Here is a 21,604-nt window from a genome sequence, read left to right as displayed (position 1 = left end):
AATTAAGCCATCGGGCCGGTGTTTTCCGTCGCTCGCAGCCGATCCGATCTAGAAATCTCGGGAAAACTGATATATTCCGTGTAACGTAACCGCGCGACTATTTGTAGAACCGGCAGCCGGAGGATTTATGTTTGCAAGCCGATGCAATGCCTCTAATTGCCTCCCAGCGTAGCGAGCAATGGTGTTCTACGAACAGGAAACGCCGCGTAGAATTCGCGAGTACATTTGTCCCTTGCTTGGACCTTGTGTGGTGCTCGAAAATGCTTGCGCGAGAGGATCATCTATGAGCTCTTTACTCTGACAGTACAAAACTGGTTCATTAGACCTCTAACTAGGTATGCAAAGTTACAATTTTTCAAGCTCACAAAGCAGAACATCTCCATTTAGCCAAGATCATTTAGGATCAGGATTTAGGGAAGGACATCCAAGAAGATTTAGAATTATGCAAGCTGCAGCGGCTATCAGCTTCCTCCGTTAGGTCGTGTTCTACAACCTCCCTTCTACTACATAGTTGCACGTTCCTCAGGATAAACACGCGTTTCCAAAGGGATTTATCGGACATGGCGCGGTTACACTTTCAGCGCAGAATTGCCGAGCACGTAAATTGTCGAAGTTGTGCTACTCCTGCGATCAGAGGAAGGGGTAAGCATTGTTCCTTGGAATTCGGATTTGCATAATAACCGAGCGTGGCGGTCTCGCGAGTCGGATACAAACGTGAGAGTCGTAGAAACGGTCCACGAGTCGGCGAATAGGACGGGTAACATTATGAATTGAACTTTAATCGGCGTTCCTACGAGCAAGGGTCGTGTACGAGGTGGCGAAGAAATGCCGCTAAAAGTCACCGTGAACCACGTGAATTTACGAGGTGCGATCAAAAAGAACCCAGACTCAGTTTTCACAGTATCAAATAACATTCTATGGCTACGCTGCTGGTCACTTCTTTGTATCCTTATGTGTCAACCAGTAATTGTTGGAAATCATTTTCGTCGAATGTTGCGATTCAACGTCAGAGTTGGGCATTAATCGATTAAAATTTTAATCAAGATTGACTGATTAATGTGTACGATTAAAAAAGGTAATCATTGAAATAATCGACGATTGATTCAATCGATTGATGAAGTTAATCGTCAATCGTTAATTAAAAAAGGTAATCATTGATAAAACCAACGATTAATTCAATCGATTGATGAAGTTAGTCGTCAATCGTTGATTAAAGAAAGAAATCACCGAGAAAAACATAAAAGCACGTAAACGAAGTTTGTACATATTCTAAACTCAGTTTACATTTTTTTTAGTATTCGTATAGTTTTGATTTCGTACTTCATTTCGAAATTTCAGCAGTTAATCATTAATCAATTATCCGATTGACGATTACAATTGAAACGAATGTAATCGTTAACTGCAATTAACAACTAAACTAGGAGATCAATTGTTAATTGCGATTAACGATTGAAGTAGAAATTTATTCGTCAATCGTTGATTAAATTTTTGGCCAACTCTGTTGAACGTAAACTTCTTTTACAGTGCCAAAGCGTCGCCCTTTGAACTTCTAGATCACGTTTCCAGACAAGAAGAAATTACAAGAAACAGTCATGCTGAAGCAGTTTAAATGTCCCTGTGCCAGTCCTTTACAATCTCACAAAAAATTTTACGGCTCTACTAAATTGTTTATAACGCATATCGAGGATAGTAATCAACAAATCCACGAAACTTTATGTCGTACAACTTCGCAAGGAGACCGATAGAGTCCGGATTCTTTTAGATCGCATCTCGTATCTTCGGCTACAGTTTAAACGGTTGCCGGTGATCGACGTGCCATTGTTCCAATTACTCGGTAATTGTTACCTCATCGCTCTGTCATCCTACGCTCTGTTTCCGATTATTTGCACGCAGCGCAAACAAATGCAAGCAACTGATCGCACGCAGAGAGCGTTTACAGTGTCCATCATCGTTAGGACACCGATGAATATTCATGATTAGGAATTATGGTAACGCAATTAGTCCCATTAAAACAGGGGGACGTGTGCTGGGAAACAATCGAGGGGAGCAGACAAGTACGCAAGAGTCCTGCGACTCGCGTGCGAGGATCCATCGACCAATTATTGTAATTTGATATGACGAAAGCCAGGCCTCGCATAATGCGTTGTGCAACGCTTAACGATCGCGTGGCAACGAATTCGTCTCCCCGATAGCGATCGGGAGAAATTGAGAGGATGAAAGTTTGCGGGCCAATTTCAACCTCCTGTTTCATCTTCGAATTGACAGGATTGACGATTTATTGAGGGAAAGTTTAAAAATAAAAAAATAGTCGATGAAATTTGTATGCATTTTGGTTTTTGCAGAAATCGATAGATTTACATTACACCTGATAGATCACATTAGACCTGACAGGAATATTCTCCCACAGGTGTTCAATGAAATTTGAATGATGAACCTCTTGCACTACGATTTATTTTACGGTTTCAGTGATTAGATCTTTTTTGTAGTTCGTAGTCTCCTAAAAAAGGAGAAAATTTGTATCCATTGTATGCCTGCATGTTCTCCAATAACTATACATTAACAAAACCAAAATAGAATTTCATCTCGGTTTAAAGGAAATTAATAAGATACATATATATTCATCAGACTCTGTTTAGCTCTTATAGCTCTTTTCCACCAGTAAAAATGTTCTTAGATAGCTCGATACTTAAAAAAAAAGATTGTATCGATAGATTGCTTAAAATAAATTTACAAAAACGCGCTAATTTGACTTTGATGTTTTCGTTGCAGATCAACAATGATCCGAACATACTACCGAACGTACGGCTGGTGATGCGATGGAACGACACGAGGGGAGAAACCGTGGATGCTACCAAGGCAATGATCGATATGATCTGCGACGGGGTTGCTGCCTTCTTTGGACCAGAAGGCTCGTGCTACGTCGAAGCCATAGTCGCTCAGTCTCGCAACATACCCATGATTAGTTATGTAAGTATCTACTTCAAACATAACGCTTAAACCGCAATCCTTCCGCAAATCTGGATTGCGTATCGCGATCCGCTTATTCGGTACAAAAATGGTAAAAAATGCACGGGCAGGTAGGGGCAGCTAAATCTTGCACAACTTTCTACAGCACACGTCTACGCATATTTCCTCGACAATTGCAAATGTGTTTTCAGGAGTGTTTGTTTAACCCCTTGCTGTGCCATTTTCTTTAGTTGCAGTGATTGAAACGTCTTTGTCCTCAAAAATGTCGTAGAAGAGGAAAGAAAATTTATATTTTTTGTATGACCACATTTATTTTAATGCTTAAATATTGATTATTAACGAATCAACTTTTATTTCATTTCAAAAGACTGGCGTAACATTCCTATTTGTTAGACTTTGTTTGAAACCTTCATCACGAGTGTGACTCGTTAAAGTACGGCAAGGGGTTAAAACCTTAATGAAAGTCAGCGGTAGCGTTTAAATTAACATCATTAAAAGAACGAACTAACATGAAAAATCACAAGTACGTGGCTTCTATAACACACTCTACATATTGATAATGAAAGACTCTAGATAATGAGAAGTTTTTATGAAACGAACACAGCGACCTCGCGGTTCTCGAGATTCTCGAATCGCAGGAAATCGCGTTCGCGACATTGGTCGCTGCAGGGCTTCGTCACGTGTGAGAACGGAGGGGTTGTACGGTGACGATGGCAGAGTGTTGAAGTTGTCGAAGGTGGAGCGCAGCCAGGGCTGGTTGATGAACGCGGGGGAGGCGGTTGTGTGCCAACAAATTGAACACTCGCGGCGTGACAATATAATTACGGGCTGGTTCGGAACTTTCGAGCGCGCGACGCGCGACGTCAGCAACACGCGATCACCGTGCTGCGGGCCCTCGAAAATTAGCATATGCTCCCCAGGTTCGACCCTCCACAAGCTCTTTGTTCCGGGCCCGAACTGCTTTATAATACTTTCGAAACTAAATACGTTTTCTTTAATGCGTCAGTCTATGTATAGGACATCAACCTTCTTAAACATTTCTTTTTGCGTGTTCATTTGAGAGTACATACTTCCTCGGGGAGAGAAGGCTTGTTCATGAGAGTCAACTCTTGGAAAATCCTCTCAGGTATGTGGCCATATGAATTTTATTTGTGTAGCTCTCTCAGATGAGTTTCGATAGTTATCAAAATACTAGTGAACAGAATGGATGCGCCAAAGTTTGCAGCAATTGTTGCAGTGTACTTAATAAGAAAAAAGAAATATTCCAAAAAGAGAAAAGGCTGGACTAAACCATGGCTTGCGGTCGGATGTAACTAATGAGTATATTGTACGAACGATACTACCCCTGGAGTCTAATTTCTGTACATTAATAATTTCTCTAACTTCTGCGTCAGATCAGACTTTCCTGCCTATTGTTCGATTTATGTCTAACGAATGGCGTTCGTATAGCTGATATAGCCGAGGGAAAAATTGAAAGTGTCCATTTGCGAGTTCCAATTTACTGTTCGCTCTCTGAGAGTTTTTCGTGCAGGTCTGCGCTAGCGCTCTCAATACCTTACAGTTTACACACTGACGAATTTGACTCTCGAGAGTAACTCGAGATAGTATTACTCTCAGATGGACACGTACCTTCATTGTGTAAAGTTTAATAGGCTTGTCTGGCTTGCTAGAATGGAAATTTTTGGATCCGGACACAAAATGGAGACCAGAGATACAACAGATTTCGTCTAATGGTTCAGCCTAAGTGAATATACCCAATTATAAACCTATACCCAATGGTAAAGTTCACTCGCTTATCTGCTCGCGTGCTGGAGTGGAAATTTTTAGATTCGGACACAAAATATGGCCAGATGGTATCTCTCGGTCCTTCGGACCTTCAGTCCCTAAGTTTCCATCCTCAGGTCACATCTATCTCGATCTTAAATTTGAGATATGTCAGCCTGAGGTCTCTTTAGCCCTAGGTTAGGTCTTGCTATCTCGGTTGCGACCGTGAATTATCGCGGGCCTGGCGTATCTAAAGCCGTAGATTATCCTAGGTCCGAAGCTCGTGACGCATTCGTCTAAGCAGGATCTAGAAACGTGTTCATTGCAGCGCGAACTGAATCGAACCGGTTCCGCTCGAACAAAGTGTGTGCGCCGCTTATTCGGCTTCGGATCCGTTCGAACACACGCATTCTTAATCCGAACTGTCTCTATTAAAACTTGGCCCCGCAGACGGACCGTCGCGCGTCGCGTCGGCTTAAATCACCTTGGGTCCGAGCTATTCTAGGCTCCGTCTGTGCTAAGATTAGCCTGTTGCTTCCAATTAGGATACCTCCGCCTATGACAAATGGCCTAGCTGACTCCCATAGACTGTCCCTTTTGTAGGAATCGTGTCTGGCTCGCTACAAACGACTACGTATAATTTCCGAGCATGTCGAGCGCACAATGTTGCCATCGCTGTATACCATCAGAGTCGTTCAGCTTCTCGGATCGACGCGATGCCGGCGTTGTAGATTTTCGTTGTATGAGAAACGTGTTTCGGCGAATCTCGCGGAAACTGTTAACGGTAAATTTTCCAACCCGATCATGTTCGTCCTGTTACGTGGGACTCGCAAGGACGCGAAATAGCGCGTCTTAACGGGGGACGAGCATTGTGCGACTTATCGCACGGTTCCAGCGAAAAGGAGATTCCAAAAAAGGTTGTAGTACCGTGACGTCACCGTGAGCGCACAATGACGTTATCGCGGCGATATTTTTAGCGCCAGGGTCGAACGGAAACTTTGGGATCGAAGGTTATTTATGGAAGAAATTATCGGGAAGCGGGCCGGTCGAAATGAGCCGAGCGGGTAGACGCGCGGCAATCTGCGAAACGCGTGCAGCGATTCCGAGAGACTATTTTTAGCTGGCTTGATCGAGACCAGTTGTCAGTCATCCGAACAATCGATTTCCGCGGATTCGCAACCAATATACAGTAGCTTCTCGATAATTGCATTCCCGATCGAACATCCATTCTTTACGCGAACATTGTTCGTTGCGCGTGTTTTCGAGCAAGGCGTAGTGGTCCTGGCCGCCCACCTTGCAGTTCATTATGATTTTAGCACCATTTTGGAAGTTTTATTATTATTATTATTATTATTATTATATACGGACCGAGGTCCTTTTATACAAATGTGTACAGTTTTGACAGTATAACTAATATAACAAAAAGAAGATATGACAAAAAATCTTGACATCTTAACCTAAGTCTTAACTAAAATTTACATAAAAATGGACCGTGCGAAACTAAACAAATACAGGTACGATTAACATATAGTATTGCGCAATTTTTTTTTGAATGCCTGAAGTTTAACTTTACGTAACAATGTAGGTCGTTGGATTCTTTTTTGACATCAGTATATGTACAGTAATTCTTCCATCGAAGTCCTGGGTCGCCTGTTCTATCGAAGTCCAGTGCCTACTCACTCCACTGCCGGCCAACGCTGCGCCGCGCCGTAGAGCGGCGATGATTGATCTCGGCTCGGGTATATCGGTGTGAACACCACACATTGACTCGAGTGAATCGAGTTCTCAAACTTCTTAATTTTAATGATCGGTTTATGGGACTTTTACTAGCTTATTCCGGGCGTTTCTCTGATTAAAATGATACCAAACACGATATAATTTCAACGTTATTTAGTGGTTTAATCGACGGTAAAAGTTTCGAAGGCAACGAAGACCAGCGACAACGCGGGCCTTTGAACTGTGCCGGCGACGTCGACTGTCCGCGTCTCTTTCTTTCTCATACGCTCTTCTTCGTTGCGTCCGAAACTTTCATTGTCGATTAAACCACTAAATATTGGCCAAATTATATCGTGTTTGGTATCATTTTAATCAGAGAAATGCCACGAATATGTTGGTGAAAGTTCCATAATGATATCATAGAAAATAAAGAAGCTGAGGTCCCGGTGTTTCATTGTGATGACGCACGGGCCTTTAAACACGCTTCGGCCACGCGATCCTATTTCATTCTGTCCTTCTCTATGTTCGGCTCATCGTTTGAAGTCTCGGCGGTAGACGCAGTCATAAAAATTTAGCCACCCTATTCTATCGAAGTCCGTTCAAAACACGGGTGTTGGGACTTCGATAGAAGAATTACTGTATTGATTTTTGAAATTTAAAGGTGACCTTGATTTCTTATCAAACAGCTGGAAATTGTTAGACGATCGCGTGGTAGGCTCGGCGAACCTCGTAGCAGAGTTTTCGCGAAAGTGTCCACTGTGTTAACGGTTCCTCTCGCGGAAAAGTCGCACTTACGCGCCGCGCGCCGGTCGTTCATCGCTCATTGGAAAGTTTCACTCGTCGCGATGAAACACGCTCCGACGGACAGTTGAAACTCATGAGGGAAGTCTGGCAAGTGACATATGTTAGCCTGAAGTATTTTAATGTAATACGGTACTTTGGTAACTATTCGATGCCAGAGCTCCTCGAGTTTGATGGAGTTGTTCAGATTGCAGGGGTGGGAAATAGTATTCAATAGTGTAAGAATTTTCACGTGCTGAAACGTATTCGTTTGCCTATTCTCACATGCGTGCAACAACGTGAAAGAGGACGTGTCGACTACTTCTTCAAGCACAATATCACCTCCAAAACCGCACGCAAATTGGCGCACGTTGCGTCTTCATCCGACCGACTTCCCTTGTTAGCGCAGCCGGTTCCCGATCGCTCCACTCCGCTCTGCTCTGGTCTGCTTCGAAAGGAATTAACGGGCAGAAGTTGAAGAAAAAAAACTGAAACAGAAAGAGAGAGACGAAGAAAAAAGAGAACGTTTCCTCGATGGAAGTCGTAAGGTCGCACGGTCTCTCTCTCTCTCTCTCCCTCGAGGACTCTCGCCGCGCGGCGCGGCGATTCGAATATGAGAAAGTGGTACATACGCGGACGTAAAAAGGCCTCCAGACTAATTTATGTTAATTGGAGGTCGTAAGAGAATGAAACGGACACGCGAGAACGCGAATCGTTTCGCCGGGTAAAACGAGAAGGGATAAAAGGCGCTGCGCTCGTTGCATTGCGCTCCTGCGCGAAGTGCACGGTGCGCGAATCCGCTCCGGAGGCGGTCTCGCGACTTGTTCGGCGATCAGATCAGAAACGTAAATCGAGGCCCTTCTCCCGTTGCCGAGGGACTTCTTCCGCCGTCGCCGCCGCCTGAAGCAGAAGGAGATGCCCGCCGCGCCGCGCCGCTTCATACTTTCACCTAGTTTCACTCGTTAGCAGGCGCGAGCGGGGACCGTCTCTCGCCTTTAGCGGGCACGCGTCGTTGAATTTCGTCGAGGCTCGCGCTTTTTCTTACGGACCCACCGGATGTTTGCGTAGCCCGTATTCCCGCTTCCGTTGGATTATTTTCTGCTTACGGCCAGCACGATCTCCCGGCCCAACCCAGCTACGATATAAGACATCGTTTCTCATTTTTCCTTATGGTGCAAATGGGTTAATGCGGTACGAAATGCAATTGCTACATGATACGATGAAAGTAGACATTTGCAGAAAGGAAGAATTGAATGATCGTTTTAATCCATTGTATCGACGTCTGTAACATAGGAAGCGATTACCGTAGTAGCATTTATGGTCTAGAAATGTCGCCTTTTAATGCACGTAGGCCAACGTCACTATAATACGAACGGTTAACTGGCCCCGCTAATTAATCTGATCTATACTACATGAGTCGACAATGAGTGGGCCAACGATTCCGCGACAGTAACAAATTGCAAATATATATCCATAAATGTGAAAACGCAAAAAATCAATTCGGAATATAATAATTAACAAGCGTTTAGTTGTAACAGCCTTTCTAACGTCTATAAGACGTACGACATTTAAATGTTATTTATACGTAAATTTCTTGTTACTTAACCAACTACAATAATTGTAGGCCCAACGTTGGATTATTCGTTGGCAAATTGTCATAAGATTTGTAGACAAAACCACCAACCATATCCCAACCGTTGGTCACAGCTGTCCAACCATAAATGTTACTACAGTATAAGGACTTCTCAGCCATATGATCGAATCGCGAAGTCGATCTCGAGGAGCGGTGAGAAAAAATTTCGAGCGATCGGTATATTTCGCACGATTCGTCGCGGATTCGCAGAGGTGGACGGCCGTCCAACGGGTCACCGTACAAAGTAACGGATGCCTAACGGGGAACATGCAAATCACGGGCGATTCAACGCTCGCGAACCGAGATTCGAGAGGTGGACACGCGCTGGCCAGAACCCGTGGGCCACCCTGTACACACCGCGGCCACTGGTGCCCATTTAGGTACATGCTTGTAGGTGGACAAGGAGCGCGAGTGCCCACCTATGCGAAGCTCTCAGGTAACGAGCGCGTACCGGGCACCAATGGGAACTTTCGATAAGTGACTCGCTCTCCTCTCGGGACTCCGGTGTACAAGCTCTCTCTCTCTCTCTCTCTCTCTCTCTTTCCACGCACACGCGGCCACGCACTCTCACGCCGATCACACTGCACCGCAGTGGTTGGTGCAACCACCTGTTGATTGCACCGCACCGCGCCGCGCCGGCCGAGTTGATGACGTCCCCGCGGATCGGAAAACTATTGAACTGCAGCGTGGAATTGAACCGGCTTTTACCGGTACTCCGAGAGATTGAAGTTGCATGCACCAAACCGTGTTTTTATGCTTTCTGAATTGCGTTTGGAGGAATTAAGGTAGGCGCACATTAGACCGCACCGCGACTGCACGCCGACCACCCGCTTCCGCTGTTTTGACTTTCGTATATGTAGTTCATAGTTTTATATATGTAGTTATATGTAGTTCATTCTATGTTTTACATCACGCGTGGGCAAATTTTTGCTCGATCGGAGGCATTTTCAAGGGATACCACCACTTCTCTCGGCCCATAGACATATAGAGATAGACTGCGCCGTCTTATGGGCGAGTTGAAGCCCACAATGGCGGCGCGCGGTACAAAGAGTGAGAGAGAGAGCATTAGCCGGGGTCCATAGCGCTCTCTTTCTATATGATGTGTCGACACATCAATTAGAAAGAGAGCGCTATGGACCCCGGCTAATGCTCTCTCTCTCTCGCACGCCGCCATTGTGGGCTTCAGCGCTTCGTTCAGGCCGCGCAGTCTATCTGTATATGTCTATGTCTCGGCCGCGCGTCTCGCTCCCCGTGGCGGCCGTAATGCCGTATCCCTTGAAAATGCCTTCGCTCGAGCAAAAATTTGCCCATGCGTGATGTAAAATGTAAAACATAGAACTATGAACTACATATACGAAAGTCAAAACAGTCGCGGTGCGGTCTAGTGTGCGCCGATCTTTAGTGTGACGCTCTCTAACAGAATCGCCGTTTATCGAAACAAGAAAACAGAATTGTCAGTAACTACTGGGGTTGTTGAAATAATTTTATATACGATTTTCACGGTTTTTTTAGTGCTGAATGAGTACCAGAAAATTGAGTGCGTGTGATTTTACCTCGTCGCCTTTTCATTTTGTCAAAGATGATTTTATCTTTTGAAGGGTACAAACATTGTCACTAAAATACAGTTGGGTATTTCTGAACCCTCGACACTACGACAAACGTATGCACAGCCGAACCGAATATCACAGCTCTGTCAAAAATTTCCTGAAACAAATGAATTTCTTTTTAACACAGTCGAGTTCGTCGTTGAAAGACAGTAAATGCGTCCCTTTGAACAATTACTCTGTGTCCACCAGTATATATTCGTAAAAGAAAGACATATTCGTGAAACAAATTGCTCGATCTAACTCGTAATTTTGAGGGGTGCTTTCACCCCCGTCGATAAGAATATTAGCCGGTAAAACGGCGCGTGTCTGATATTTCTGTGAAAGCTATACATTGTAGCAAGTTATCATTAAGATCGTTGAATGGCAGTTCAATACGTTCTCCTGTCAGTGTAAATTGAAACCGAGATGCCTGCGCGGAGAAACGAAACGAAAGAAACACAATGCAGCGATTCAGCTTTCCGAAAGTCCGACAAGTTGAAATTGACTAGGCCCGTAGGTACTATATGGCAACGAGAACATACTAGAGTGGTGTACGTATACATATACTTGTACGTGCGCGAGTTCGCCTCAGAATCCGTGGCAAGATTGCTTGCAATTTCGCGTGCGATATTCCGAGGGTCCACGTTAACGGCTCCACGTCGAATTACCCTTCGAGACCTTACATAACTCGATTTGAACTGTTCATGCAGCGACGAGAAGCGCGTTGAAACCGGAGAACGTTGCACAGTGGCGCAGTCTGCAAAAAAGATGGCTAAAACCTTAGTCCACATGCATTTATAGACTTATATTGTATATTATAAGTATACATATATGGTCCAAGGCCAAAACTGTACTTCGAAAGCAAATTTTATTCGTTGGTACAACGCTAAAATACTGCTCGAATTTTAATTTTAATTATTATAGGTAAACATTACGTAGTGTTCGAATAATAGGACAGTTACTCAGTTACAGTGCTATTTTTATTGATTCGTGCAATAATGTACTATTTCTATTGGGTTGGCAAGAAAGTAATTTCGGTATTTTACTACACAATCTATCTCATTTCATAAAATGTTGCTTTGATTAAAAAATCATGCAGTGAAGGGTTAAAATACCGAAGTTACTTTCTTTCCAACCCAATAGTTGAAATAATAACTACACTGAGAAAAAAATCCTGTCGAAACAAAAAAAATATATGTTGATTCAATAAGATGTACTATCGAATATTGCCAATGTCATATGAACTTATTTTAATATTTAATACTATTGAATTTCAATAGCAAAACTCATTTCCGCCAATCATACAAGCGAATAGCTTGACATCAATGTTTTCAAAAAAATAAGATATGGCCTCAAACCAATTCCAGTATAAATCAATACATTTCTCAAATTTTTTTAACAACACATCTGATTGAAGGAAAAAGAGAAATATTACGAATAATAATGTACGGTATTGAATCGAATAATATTTTCAATCATTTCATGATAGACAATTCAAATACAACACGATTTGCTTCTAAATTTCATACTATTGAAAAGAATACATTGATATTCATCGAAGTAAAAAAATTACAATAACACGCGTGTTATTGAAGTAAATACTTCTTTTTTCTCAGTGTGGCTTTTCAAAGAGCACACAGGCACTTTGCGTTTGATACGTAGAAACGATTGTCGACATTGTGAAATTACCTACATTGCAATCATTGGACTGCAGATTTGATGGGTTTATGACAGGAATAGAGATGCATCTAATTTCAAACAGTAGAAAGAATTTAACCCTTTGCAGTCGGAGCTATTTCAACTTGAAAACCAAACATTTCTTCCGACCTACAATAGAATAATTCCATTGTACATGACTTTTTTCAATTTATGGATATGAAATTGATATAATACCTCATACCTATAATACTTAAATGTGTAGTAATTGATTAGTAGACAGCGGACTTTATGCATTTATGACAAAAATGAGTAGGTGTAACTCGTAACAGTGGAAACATTAGAAGAATTTAAAACCACTGTTATATTATTTTCGACCTATTAGTCATACTAAGAAAGAAAATAAATTTTTATTTCACTTCACTTGATTGCAAATCGAGTAAAAAAATTTTTTTTGCACATAAAGATCCCCTGTCTATTGATCAGATACCAACATATTTAATAATGTAAACAATATTGCGAATAATGCTACTCAACTGCTAGGGGTTAAGAATCTAATACATTGCTTACAACTTAATAAAACTGTTATACAAAAAGAGAAATAAATGTTGGTCCCTCCGTCTTGCAACAGATGAAAATCATTCTTATTTAATTGTAAGATCAACTAATCATTGAATCTTGTCGAAGAGCATCGATCTCCAGATTCAGAGACGCAGCAGCTCGTTCTCTTTATTCGCGGTCGAGCGCTATGATCGAGATCGCTGATGACGCGAGACGAACCGGGAGAAACATCGAGTAAACAGCATCAATTACCAATATACATATAAATTCCAGCGGTTTGTCGCGCTTGTCAGGTGGGTCCGTGACGGTGCGGGGGGGGGGGAGGGCGGAGACGGGGACGGGTCGCGTGTGTGGACGAGAAGAAAAGAAGTCCAGGCTCGCTCGTTAATCCGTGTCTACGAATGAAAACGGATTAAATCGTGACGATTCCGCAACTGGAAACCCGAGTAACCGGAGCTGGATCGGCTCTCCGCGAAAGGAGCAATATTATTCCATCGATGGCGCATTTGCATGAAAACTGCTGATTCCCCTGACCTTCGCGGTCTATTTATAGCCGAGAGCCTGTTGATGCCCCACGCACCTGGAACGGACGCTTACCTGGTCCGGCTTGGTGTCAGTCCGTCGTTGTCCTGACACACACCGTGTGCTCCCCTCTACCTACAGAATTAACGCGTTATCCGGACCCTGACTCGCGAAGCAATTCATCGATCCGTTTTCCCGTATCCGAACCTGAACAAGAATTCCTCGTTACTTCAGCTTAACCCATTCACATTTTGATCTGTCTGGATCAGTATGTTGTACGAGGTGTGGTAATTAAATAACGAGACTGGTGTGGGAAATGTGATTTAGTGCAAATAAAGTTACATTTAACTTTTATCCCCTTCGACATACTCTGCTCCTCTATCTATACATCGCTGCATACGTGTCTTCCATTGTTCAAAATAATGCTGTAGATCATCAGCTGTCAGCCTCTTCAACAACTCTGCCGTTCTTGTTTTTACATGTTGAACAGACTGAAAGTGTGTTCTCTTCAATGCACTTTTGACTTTTAGGAAAAGGTAGAAGAGTGACACGGTGCGAGACCTGGCGAATATACGGAGGATGATCAAGCACAGGAATGCGCTTGTCCGTTAAAAACTGCTTCACAGATAGGGCATTGTGGGCTGGTGCGTTGTCCTGGTGCAGAATCCATGAGTCGTTCTTCCACAAATCCGGTCTCTTCTTCCTTACTGTTTCCCTCAGCTTGATTAGGACTTCTTTGTAGTATTTCTGATTAACGGTTTGACCTTCAGGCACCCAGTCAGTCATGATAACACCTTTGATATCAATTTCGACTTGCTCATTCGCGCTTTTTTCATTCTTGGCGATCCGGGCGTCTTCCAGTGCATCGATTGACGCTTTGTTTCTGGGTCGTACTGGAAAATCCGGGTTTCATCACATGTGATAATTTTTGTGATGCATGTCTGGTTGTTCTGTGAGTAGTCACTGCAGTGATCGCGGCACTGCAACGCAACAGTGACCTCTACAATAACGCTAGACAAGAAACAAAAGCACACAGATAGACAAAATTACGAAACGTTGCTCCGGAAGCATCAAAATCAACGACCTACTAATAACAACCTCGTCCGATGCTGTTGCGTGGTGGAAAGTGCCCAGTCTCGTTATTTAATTGCAACACCTCGTATATCTATGTACAACATGTTGTACATATCCAGTGCAAGACCGTTCAGTTGAATACTAAGAGGCATCGCTTCAATAACGCACTACTACTTCCATGTGTTCGATGGTAAAAAGCAGGGCTTCGGAGTCGGAGTCGTGGAGTCGGAGTCGGAGTTTGGAAGTAATTGCTGATCACTGGAGTGTGAGCCGGAGTAAGAAAAAGGCTATACATCGACTCCCGGAGTCGGAGTCAGAGTCGAAAAAAATATATCGACTCCGACTCCAACTCCAACTCTTATGTTTATAAATCATTAATATAAATATGTATACATAAATAAATTGCTAATATTCGATCTACAGTGTATAGACTTATTGTATATGTATGCATATACCTCGGCACTATGTAGAGGAGAAACAGTTAAAGTTATGGTAGTAGTATTTTCTAACTATTGCCTGAAAATGAGAAAGTAACAGTCGTGTTGTGTTGTATCAGTGTTATCTGTGTTCCATATTCTTAGAATTTATTACAATATTTCAACTATTTATTCAGTTTTATTACAACTCTTAATTATTTTGAGTACATATTTTTTCAATTTGGAAAGTCGGAATCGGAGTCGACGTCGGCGTCGGAGTCGGATTCGGAGTCGGAGGTAAAACAAAGAGGAGTTGGAGTTAAGAATTTTTTCTACCGACTCCGAAGCCCTGGTAAAAAGCAGGACATTCGAATAAACGAGGATGACAAGTCCCAATGGAATTGTAATAATTTTACACAGCGGTGTTCCAAAGTAAATAGCAACTCAAAGCCAGGACACAGCCAAGACTGGAAAAGCGACCAACAAAACGAGGCACACTCGATGCAGATCTCACGTCGCATCATTCTCTCCTAATCCCAAGCAAATGTTCTTCGTGTTCTTCCGGCTAAACAAGAGAAATGGCGTAGTAGATCGTTTCGGGTTCCCCGATCCTGCAGATCCTCGGCGAGAGTCCTCTCGCGCGTGGGCGTCGGCGTGCGCTTACCGTCTGGATACTTTCATCTTGAGCAATAACGGCGTAATAATAGCGCTTCTGAGGTAGCTATCGGTCGGGTAATAGCGGACGGTACACTTGTTTGGCGACGGGCATGCATTATTTATACGTTTATACACGGCGGCGTCTGCGTTGGTAAAAAGTTTTCCTGTGACGACCGGCGGTACCGGTGTCTATCCGTTTCTCGTGCAGCTATTAGAGCCCGTTTACACGGTTCGATCGTCGCGGCGTCTATGTACTCGCAGGAACACGTCGCGCGTCGGGGACAAACCTACGGGAACGATAATTCCGCGCTGCCATTTCCTCGTCTCCTCGACACCGACCCACATTATATCTCTCTGTTTCGAGTGACGTTGCGTGATTTCTACGATGAAGTAATCGGCCGGCTATCTTTAGCGCGGCGAACGAAACGATCAGCCCCGCGATTTACTGTCAACTGGATCTGCTGTACATACTCCGCTAACGAGTCCTTTATTATCCCTTCGCACTCGACATCCCGGGGTCGTAAAGCTAGTCAGCAAAGTGGACGCCCCTTCGAGAAGACGCCAATAGGCTGCCGCGACAATTGTGATGAAATTTTTGTTTGAGAAAAACCGTAGCTACAGCAGGCATGTCAAACTCGAAATTTACCACCAAGGCTCATTAAGTATTATAAATTAATTCGAGGGCCGCAATAAAAAAAAGCAGACTCGAAATAAAACGGAAACACAGTTTTTTTATTAACATTGCTGTTACACATACAAAATAACATACGTACAAAAATTGTTTATTTTTCAAGTTTGCTCATTTTTGTTTCGAAGAAACTTGGCAATGTTTTTTAGTAATCAGATTTTCGAAATTTGGTTGAATTTGTTGAACTGTAATTATTTTTGGAATTGATTGTACACGCTGGTCTGTTAATCTTGACCTTTTCGCAGTTTTATTATTTTTTAACGTTGAAAATAGTGATTCGCAGATATATGTGCTACCAAACATAGCTGAAATAACATATCGAGAAATCGGTCGACAGATAAATAATAGTAAAAATGTGGAATTACAACATCCATTGTATATTTTTGTTTTAATACGGAATCACACTTTAAACGATTAATTCCAATCGTACAAGTATGCACTCCAAATTCACCCTTCTGCAAGTCAATTTCACCCTTTTGCAAATCAATTTCACCCTTTTGCAAATCAGTTTCACTCTTCTGCAAATCAATTTCACCCTTCTGCAAATCAATTTCACCCTTTTGCAAATCGAATTCAAGCTTTTACAAAACAAGTATTTTTAAGTAAGTTTTTGTAAAAACAATCAGATCAAATGCAGTCAATCGTTAAGAAATTCAACATTTTATTTACTGCAAAGATGTACATTAAATACTTATTTTAAAGTAATTACCAATTCATTAACTTTGCACTGTGTGAAAATTGTGTGTAGATATGTGTATTCATTGCAGCCATTTTTTTGATTAATAAATTTTAAAAATGAAAGTATGTACACATTTATTGAAGCGTATTGAGTTTTGAGTCTTCCCTCGCAGTAATGACACCGTTCACATGTGTCTAAATAAATATATAATTTAATCGAAATAAATAAATAATTAATTTTAACTATTCCTAGTGGGTGAAATAAATTTGCAAAAGGTTGAATTTAATTTGCAGAAAGGTGAAATTCACTTGAAAAAGGTTGAATTGGAGTGTAAAACCTATCCCAATCAAAACTTCAAAAAAGTAAAAAAAATTACGCCAAGTACATGAATTGAATTGAGCCGCTAACACGGCATAATAATTATGATCACAAAAAATATGTGAAATCGAAATGAGCTGCAAGTACATAAACTATAAAGATCTAGACATTTGCCTAGATGTCCGCGGCCTGGAAGTCAAATTTTTGGCGTGGCCAGACAATATCTAGAGGATGTTCGTCCGCTGGACGCAGTACGCTCAGGATCGCGTTCTCTCGTCCCTCGGCTTCTGTTCTTTCGATTCCGTTCCCTCGGCGTGGCGGCTATCATCCTTCTCCAGGAATTACAGTGATTTTCTCGCGGTGCTCGCGAAATCGTTGCACGCAGGTTGTGCACGATACCCCGCGAAATATGCTATCTTTAGCCCGGAGAACCCACGGACGATCGAGCGTGCAGCGTGAGAATACCGGTTTCTCGGGTGAAACGATACGATTTGTTTGCTACGTTATCGCCGGGTTAAATATATCGCGATAGCGTGAGGAATTTACGAGTGGCCGGACGCGCCATTGGCCGAGCCCGGCTCGACCGATCCGTGCAACGCCGTAATATTACGTAAAATTAACCTGGTGCATGCGCCCGTCTGCACATTAAAATCTTGTCTTCTTTTTTCTCTCCAGCTTTTTTTCATCCCCCACCCTCCCCCTCTCTCACTCTCGCTCTCCATCTTTCTTTTTGTATATGTATCAGGGAAATGTACACGCGCGTCGATTAGCGTCCCGGTTGCGCAACACCAACACGGATGACATAATGCCGAGAAACTCATCGATAATCGTAATCTACCGAGCAACGTGGGTATCGTTTCGCAGCACGAGAACTATACGTGCCTTCCTCTTCTTCGCCTTCGCTTCACTCGCGTATCGGAGCTCTTTAGAGTAGCCTAAATTCTTCGAGAGACGTTTGTGAAAGAGCGTGACGCTTCGGAGAGTTCTGGGTCGAATGATGTATCGCCTTATTTATTTGGAAACAGGTTAACAGGTGTCGAACTCGGATGCAAATTCGTACAGCAATCAAAGGATGACGCATACCAGAAAATTAAATGCAGCACGAACTACGTAAAACATGACATTGAGCTTCTGACGACTGCATATACATAGAGCGTACAATTTAGATCCATTCAGATCTGTTTTATTCGTTTCTCCAATTCGTTTTTGCGACTGTTTCCTGTAGACTTGTTGGACTTCTTATTTTTAATTACTTTTTTTTATAGTTGACCATTTCTAGATTGAATTAATTATCAGAATATATAGAAGGTTGGATAATGATCTTGAAACGCTTGCTATAAGTAAGCCTGTGCACAACTACTTACATTATAAATTATAACTATCGAAATGGTCGAGAGGAGATCCATTGTAGATTCTTCGTTTTACTATTGCTGCATACATTATGTGCTCGTACACGTGTGGCAACCAGAGTCGCACGAAATCTTGATGATCGGACTCTTATCACCTTCGTAAGACATTATACACCACTCTGTTCGCCAACTCTAGCTTGTCTATGTATCAACTTGTCTAGCTTATTTGCATTAGCACGGAACCTGTTTGCGCTATCAAATCTACACCATTGTTGGAATAACTTGCCACGTAACGACAAATGGGTCGAGAAAATGAATACCGATCAGAACAATTTAGTGTGCCAATGTGTGCAGACGTGAAATATTTTCTAAAATGTACAACCCGAAAGGCTTTATTTAAGCTTTAGAGGATCCATTATCGGAAACCACGACTGTCTTGTCAGATAAAGAAAGATATCAAATCTCTGCAAATTCCGGAAAAATTTTTATTCGAATCGACCTTCTCGAGGTTTCTCCGAGAGCGAGCGGTTCGAGATCATCGTGGGAACGAATCGATCCTCGACATCACGAACCACTTTTCGTGTTGGTTGCAACACATCTGTCTCTAATACTCCCGAAGGAAGCACGTTCGGTATTTGTAGAAAAAGTCGGGCATTCTTTCGAATTAGTATCGTCGCGTACCGAAGTCCCGCGAGATGTTTATAGGAAACGAAGAAAGCTATCCGGGCGAAGTCCATTCCGATTCGATAAAAACGACGGAAATGATGACGCCGTGTCTACAGAACGGTCGCGGTTGTCCGACGAGCCAATAACGAATCCGCCTAAAACTGCAATTTCCCGGTAACTGGGTCAACTGGTTGTTCTCCTTTTTTTCTGGCTCTACGACGGCAAAATGCACGGCAGAAATCGAGAGGCAACCACCGGAATATAATCGTCGGTGGTTGAAGAGCCAACACAGGGGCCGGGGATTCTCCATTCATCACGGCGCGGCGCGGTGCGGCCGGTAGGAACGCAACGCGGACGTTTTTACTGGAGTAAAACGCTATTTTTAGAGGCAGGGAATAAAAGAGTGAATAGAGTGTGAGAATACTGGTTCCGCAGCCGGCCAGGAGTCCGACCGACCCGTTTGCCCCGTCATCGTCGCGTCGGCTCGTGTCCGCTCCGAACACGCGCGGGAGTAGGAGAGAGCGTGGCGCTCTTGTAACGTAATATTGCACAAACAGGATTAATTAATATTTATGGGAAATCCGTTCGAGAGATAGCGCCAATCGGCGTAAAAACTGGCTCGATACAGGTGTTCTTTATTGGGTCGTCAGCCGGTTGCTTGACCTTCTTTTTCTCTTCAAACTCCTCGAAAATTCGATCCTCGTCGACAGAAGAGGAATCAGTATCAATCAGAGGAATCTAGTGTAACAGAGGAGTCTTCTCGAAAGCGTCGAGAGCATTGGGGATGACAGCGCCCCGCCCCTACCCCCATCAGCGCGTAACGTAACCAATAACGAGGCAGCAGTCAGCTATTGCTCTTAAAGGTCTTACTGTGTCTCCGAATTGATTTGTCATTGTCTAAGGGCCACAATGCCCGAATGAATTGACAGGATTGTTCAATATACTAGCATTATTTCTGGAGGTATATGTCACTAATTTATTTTTATTACTTAATCCTGGAGAATTTCCGGGTTAAAAGCATATTCATATGCCCCTTTGGACTAACGGCTACCTGTGTAACAAATTTCAGCTTTCTATGTCTTCTGTGTTTCGAGATTTTTTACCGTTGCAAAGGACAAAAGAACTGGCAATTACTGATTGCTTGACCTTTTTCGTCGAAGAGAAAGAATTGGAGTGCGCTAGAGAGATTCTTGTCCGTATCGTCACGTGTTAGGGATGGCACAATGACGCCCCTATCCCCACCAGCTCATAGCGCGTCCAATAACGAGTCACCAAGGAGGTATCCCAAATCAATTGGAGCTCCCTAATCAAGTTCTCGTTGATTAAGAGACACAATGACTAGTTTCTTCAATTTTCTTATTGAAAATGACTGACTTCAACTTTTCTCAACAAATCAATTTTCATTCCGCTGGAGGAGGATGCATAAGGAGAAGCTTATATGCAGTTTTCCCGCCACCCGATCGGTGCAGCAGACATTCTAGTTTTCGCGATTGTGCACCAGCATGATTCACGATCCACGGCGCTTCGATCGAACATGACTGACGTGTTTTTTGACCTTGGCTCGCCGACTTTTGCTGCCTGCGCTCTCGAGGATGACCGCTGAAATTAGCCACCTTGTCAGCAGCCTGCCGCAGGAACTGCTTCGACGAACCTCGACGCCGAGACCGTCCTCCGATCGCTAAACTTAGCCCCCTGGACCGACTATAGAAACCACGGTTAAGTTTGGAACGACTCCACTCTCTCTCTCTCTCTCTCTCTTTGTACTTTCGACCGGAACGAAAAGCGGATCCACTTTTTTTATCGGGCTCTGGCTTCTGTTTATCGAAGAGTTCGTCTACGAGCCTCCTCCCGAGGCTCTTGAACGCGAGTCATTTGGTGAACGTCGTGGTGCCTATCAAACTGTGTAAACGAGGCTAAAGGTTTCACATCGAACTCGTCAGCTGTATGAACATCTGACCTAGAAGTTGCGAAAGAATTATGTCTTTAACATAGGAGCAACCAGTTATGGCTCCTGAGCACTAAAAGCGACTAGCTTGCATTGTTTTGTGTGTCCGAATTTGTACGACTTTGTGTAGTAGATTTTCATTGCATTGTTTTGTGCACGAACTTAGATTTTTTACGCGATCCTTGTTAGAATTCATGTTAGTTTTCTAGAAAAATATAGAAAATTGATGAAATGGCAGGGTGCTTTGAATATAATGTTTCGATTTCAACGATTTTCCTTTGCTTTGAAGTGGCTGTGAAAATTAGAAAAAAAATATATTTTGACATACATGTGGTGGCGACGATAATCACGCATGTGCTGAAGACGTATGCTTGCGTTGGATCGGTACAGTAGTTGTTGCTGAAATATTGTAGAGAGTACGATTATAAAATTTTAGGAGCGTACTCTTAACCCTTAGCAGTCGAGGGGTGACTCAGAGTCATCGCTAAAAACTACTGTACCATTATTCAAAATACAGTGGACAGTATTAAATATGTTGGTATCTAACCATTTACTAAACATTTAAGTATTGTATGAGATATTATAATGGAATTATTCTAGGTCGGAAGAAATGTTTAATTTTCGAGT

At 42.9% G+C, this 21,604-nt stretch overlaps 1 protein-coding gene across 5 annotated transcripts in view; it reads left to right on the top strand.

Moving 5' to 3' along the window:
- Positions 1-21,604, top strand: part of LOC143214037 (receptor-type guanylate cyclase Gyc76C) — a 118,254-nt gene that overhangs the window by 68,195 nt on the left and 28,455 nt on the right. For all 5 annotated transcript variants that reach the window (XM_076434587.1, XM_076434568.1, XM_076434578.1 and 2 more), the window contains one exon: positions 2,770-2,967. In XM_076434587.1, the coding sequence (XP_076290702.1) occupies positions 2,770-2,967 (198 nt within the window). The remainder of the gene's footprint in view (positions 1-2,769; positions 2,968-21,604) is intronic.

This window comes from Lasioglossum baleicum, chromosome 1 (genome assembly GCF_051020765.1).
Source record: "Lasioglossum baleicum chromosome 1, iyLasBale1, whole genome shotgun sequence".
In the NCBI taxonomy this organism is placed as follows: domain Eukaryota; kingdom Metazoa; phylum Arthropoda; class Insecta; order Hymenoptera; family Halictidae; genus Lasioglossum; species Lasioglossum baleicum.
This window is presented reverse-complemented; position numbering and strand designations above follow the sequence as displayed.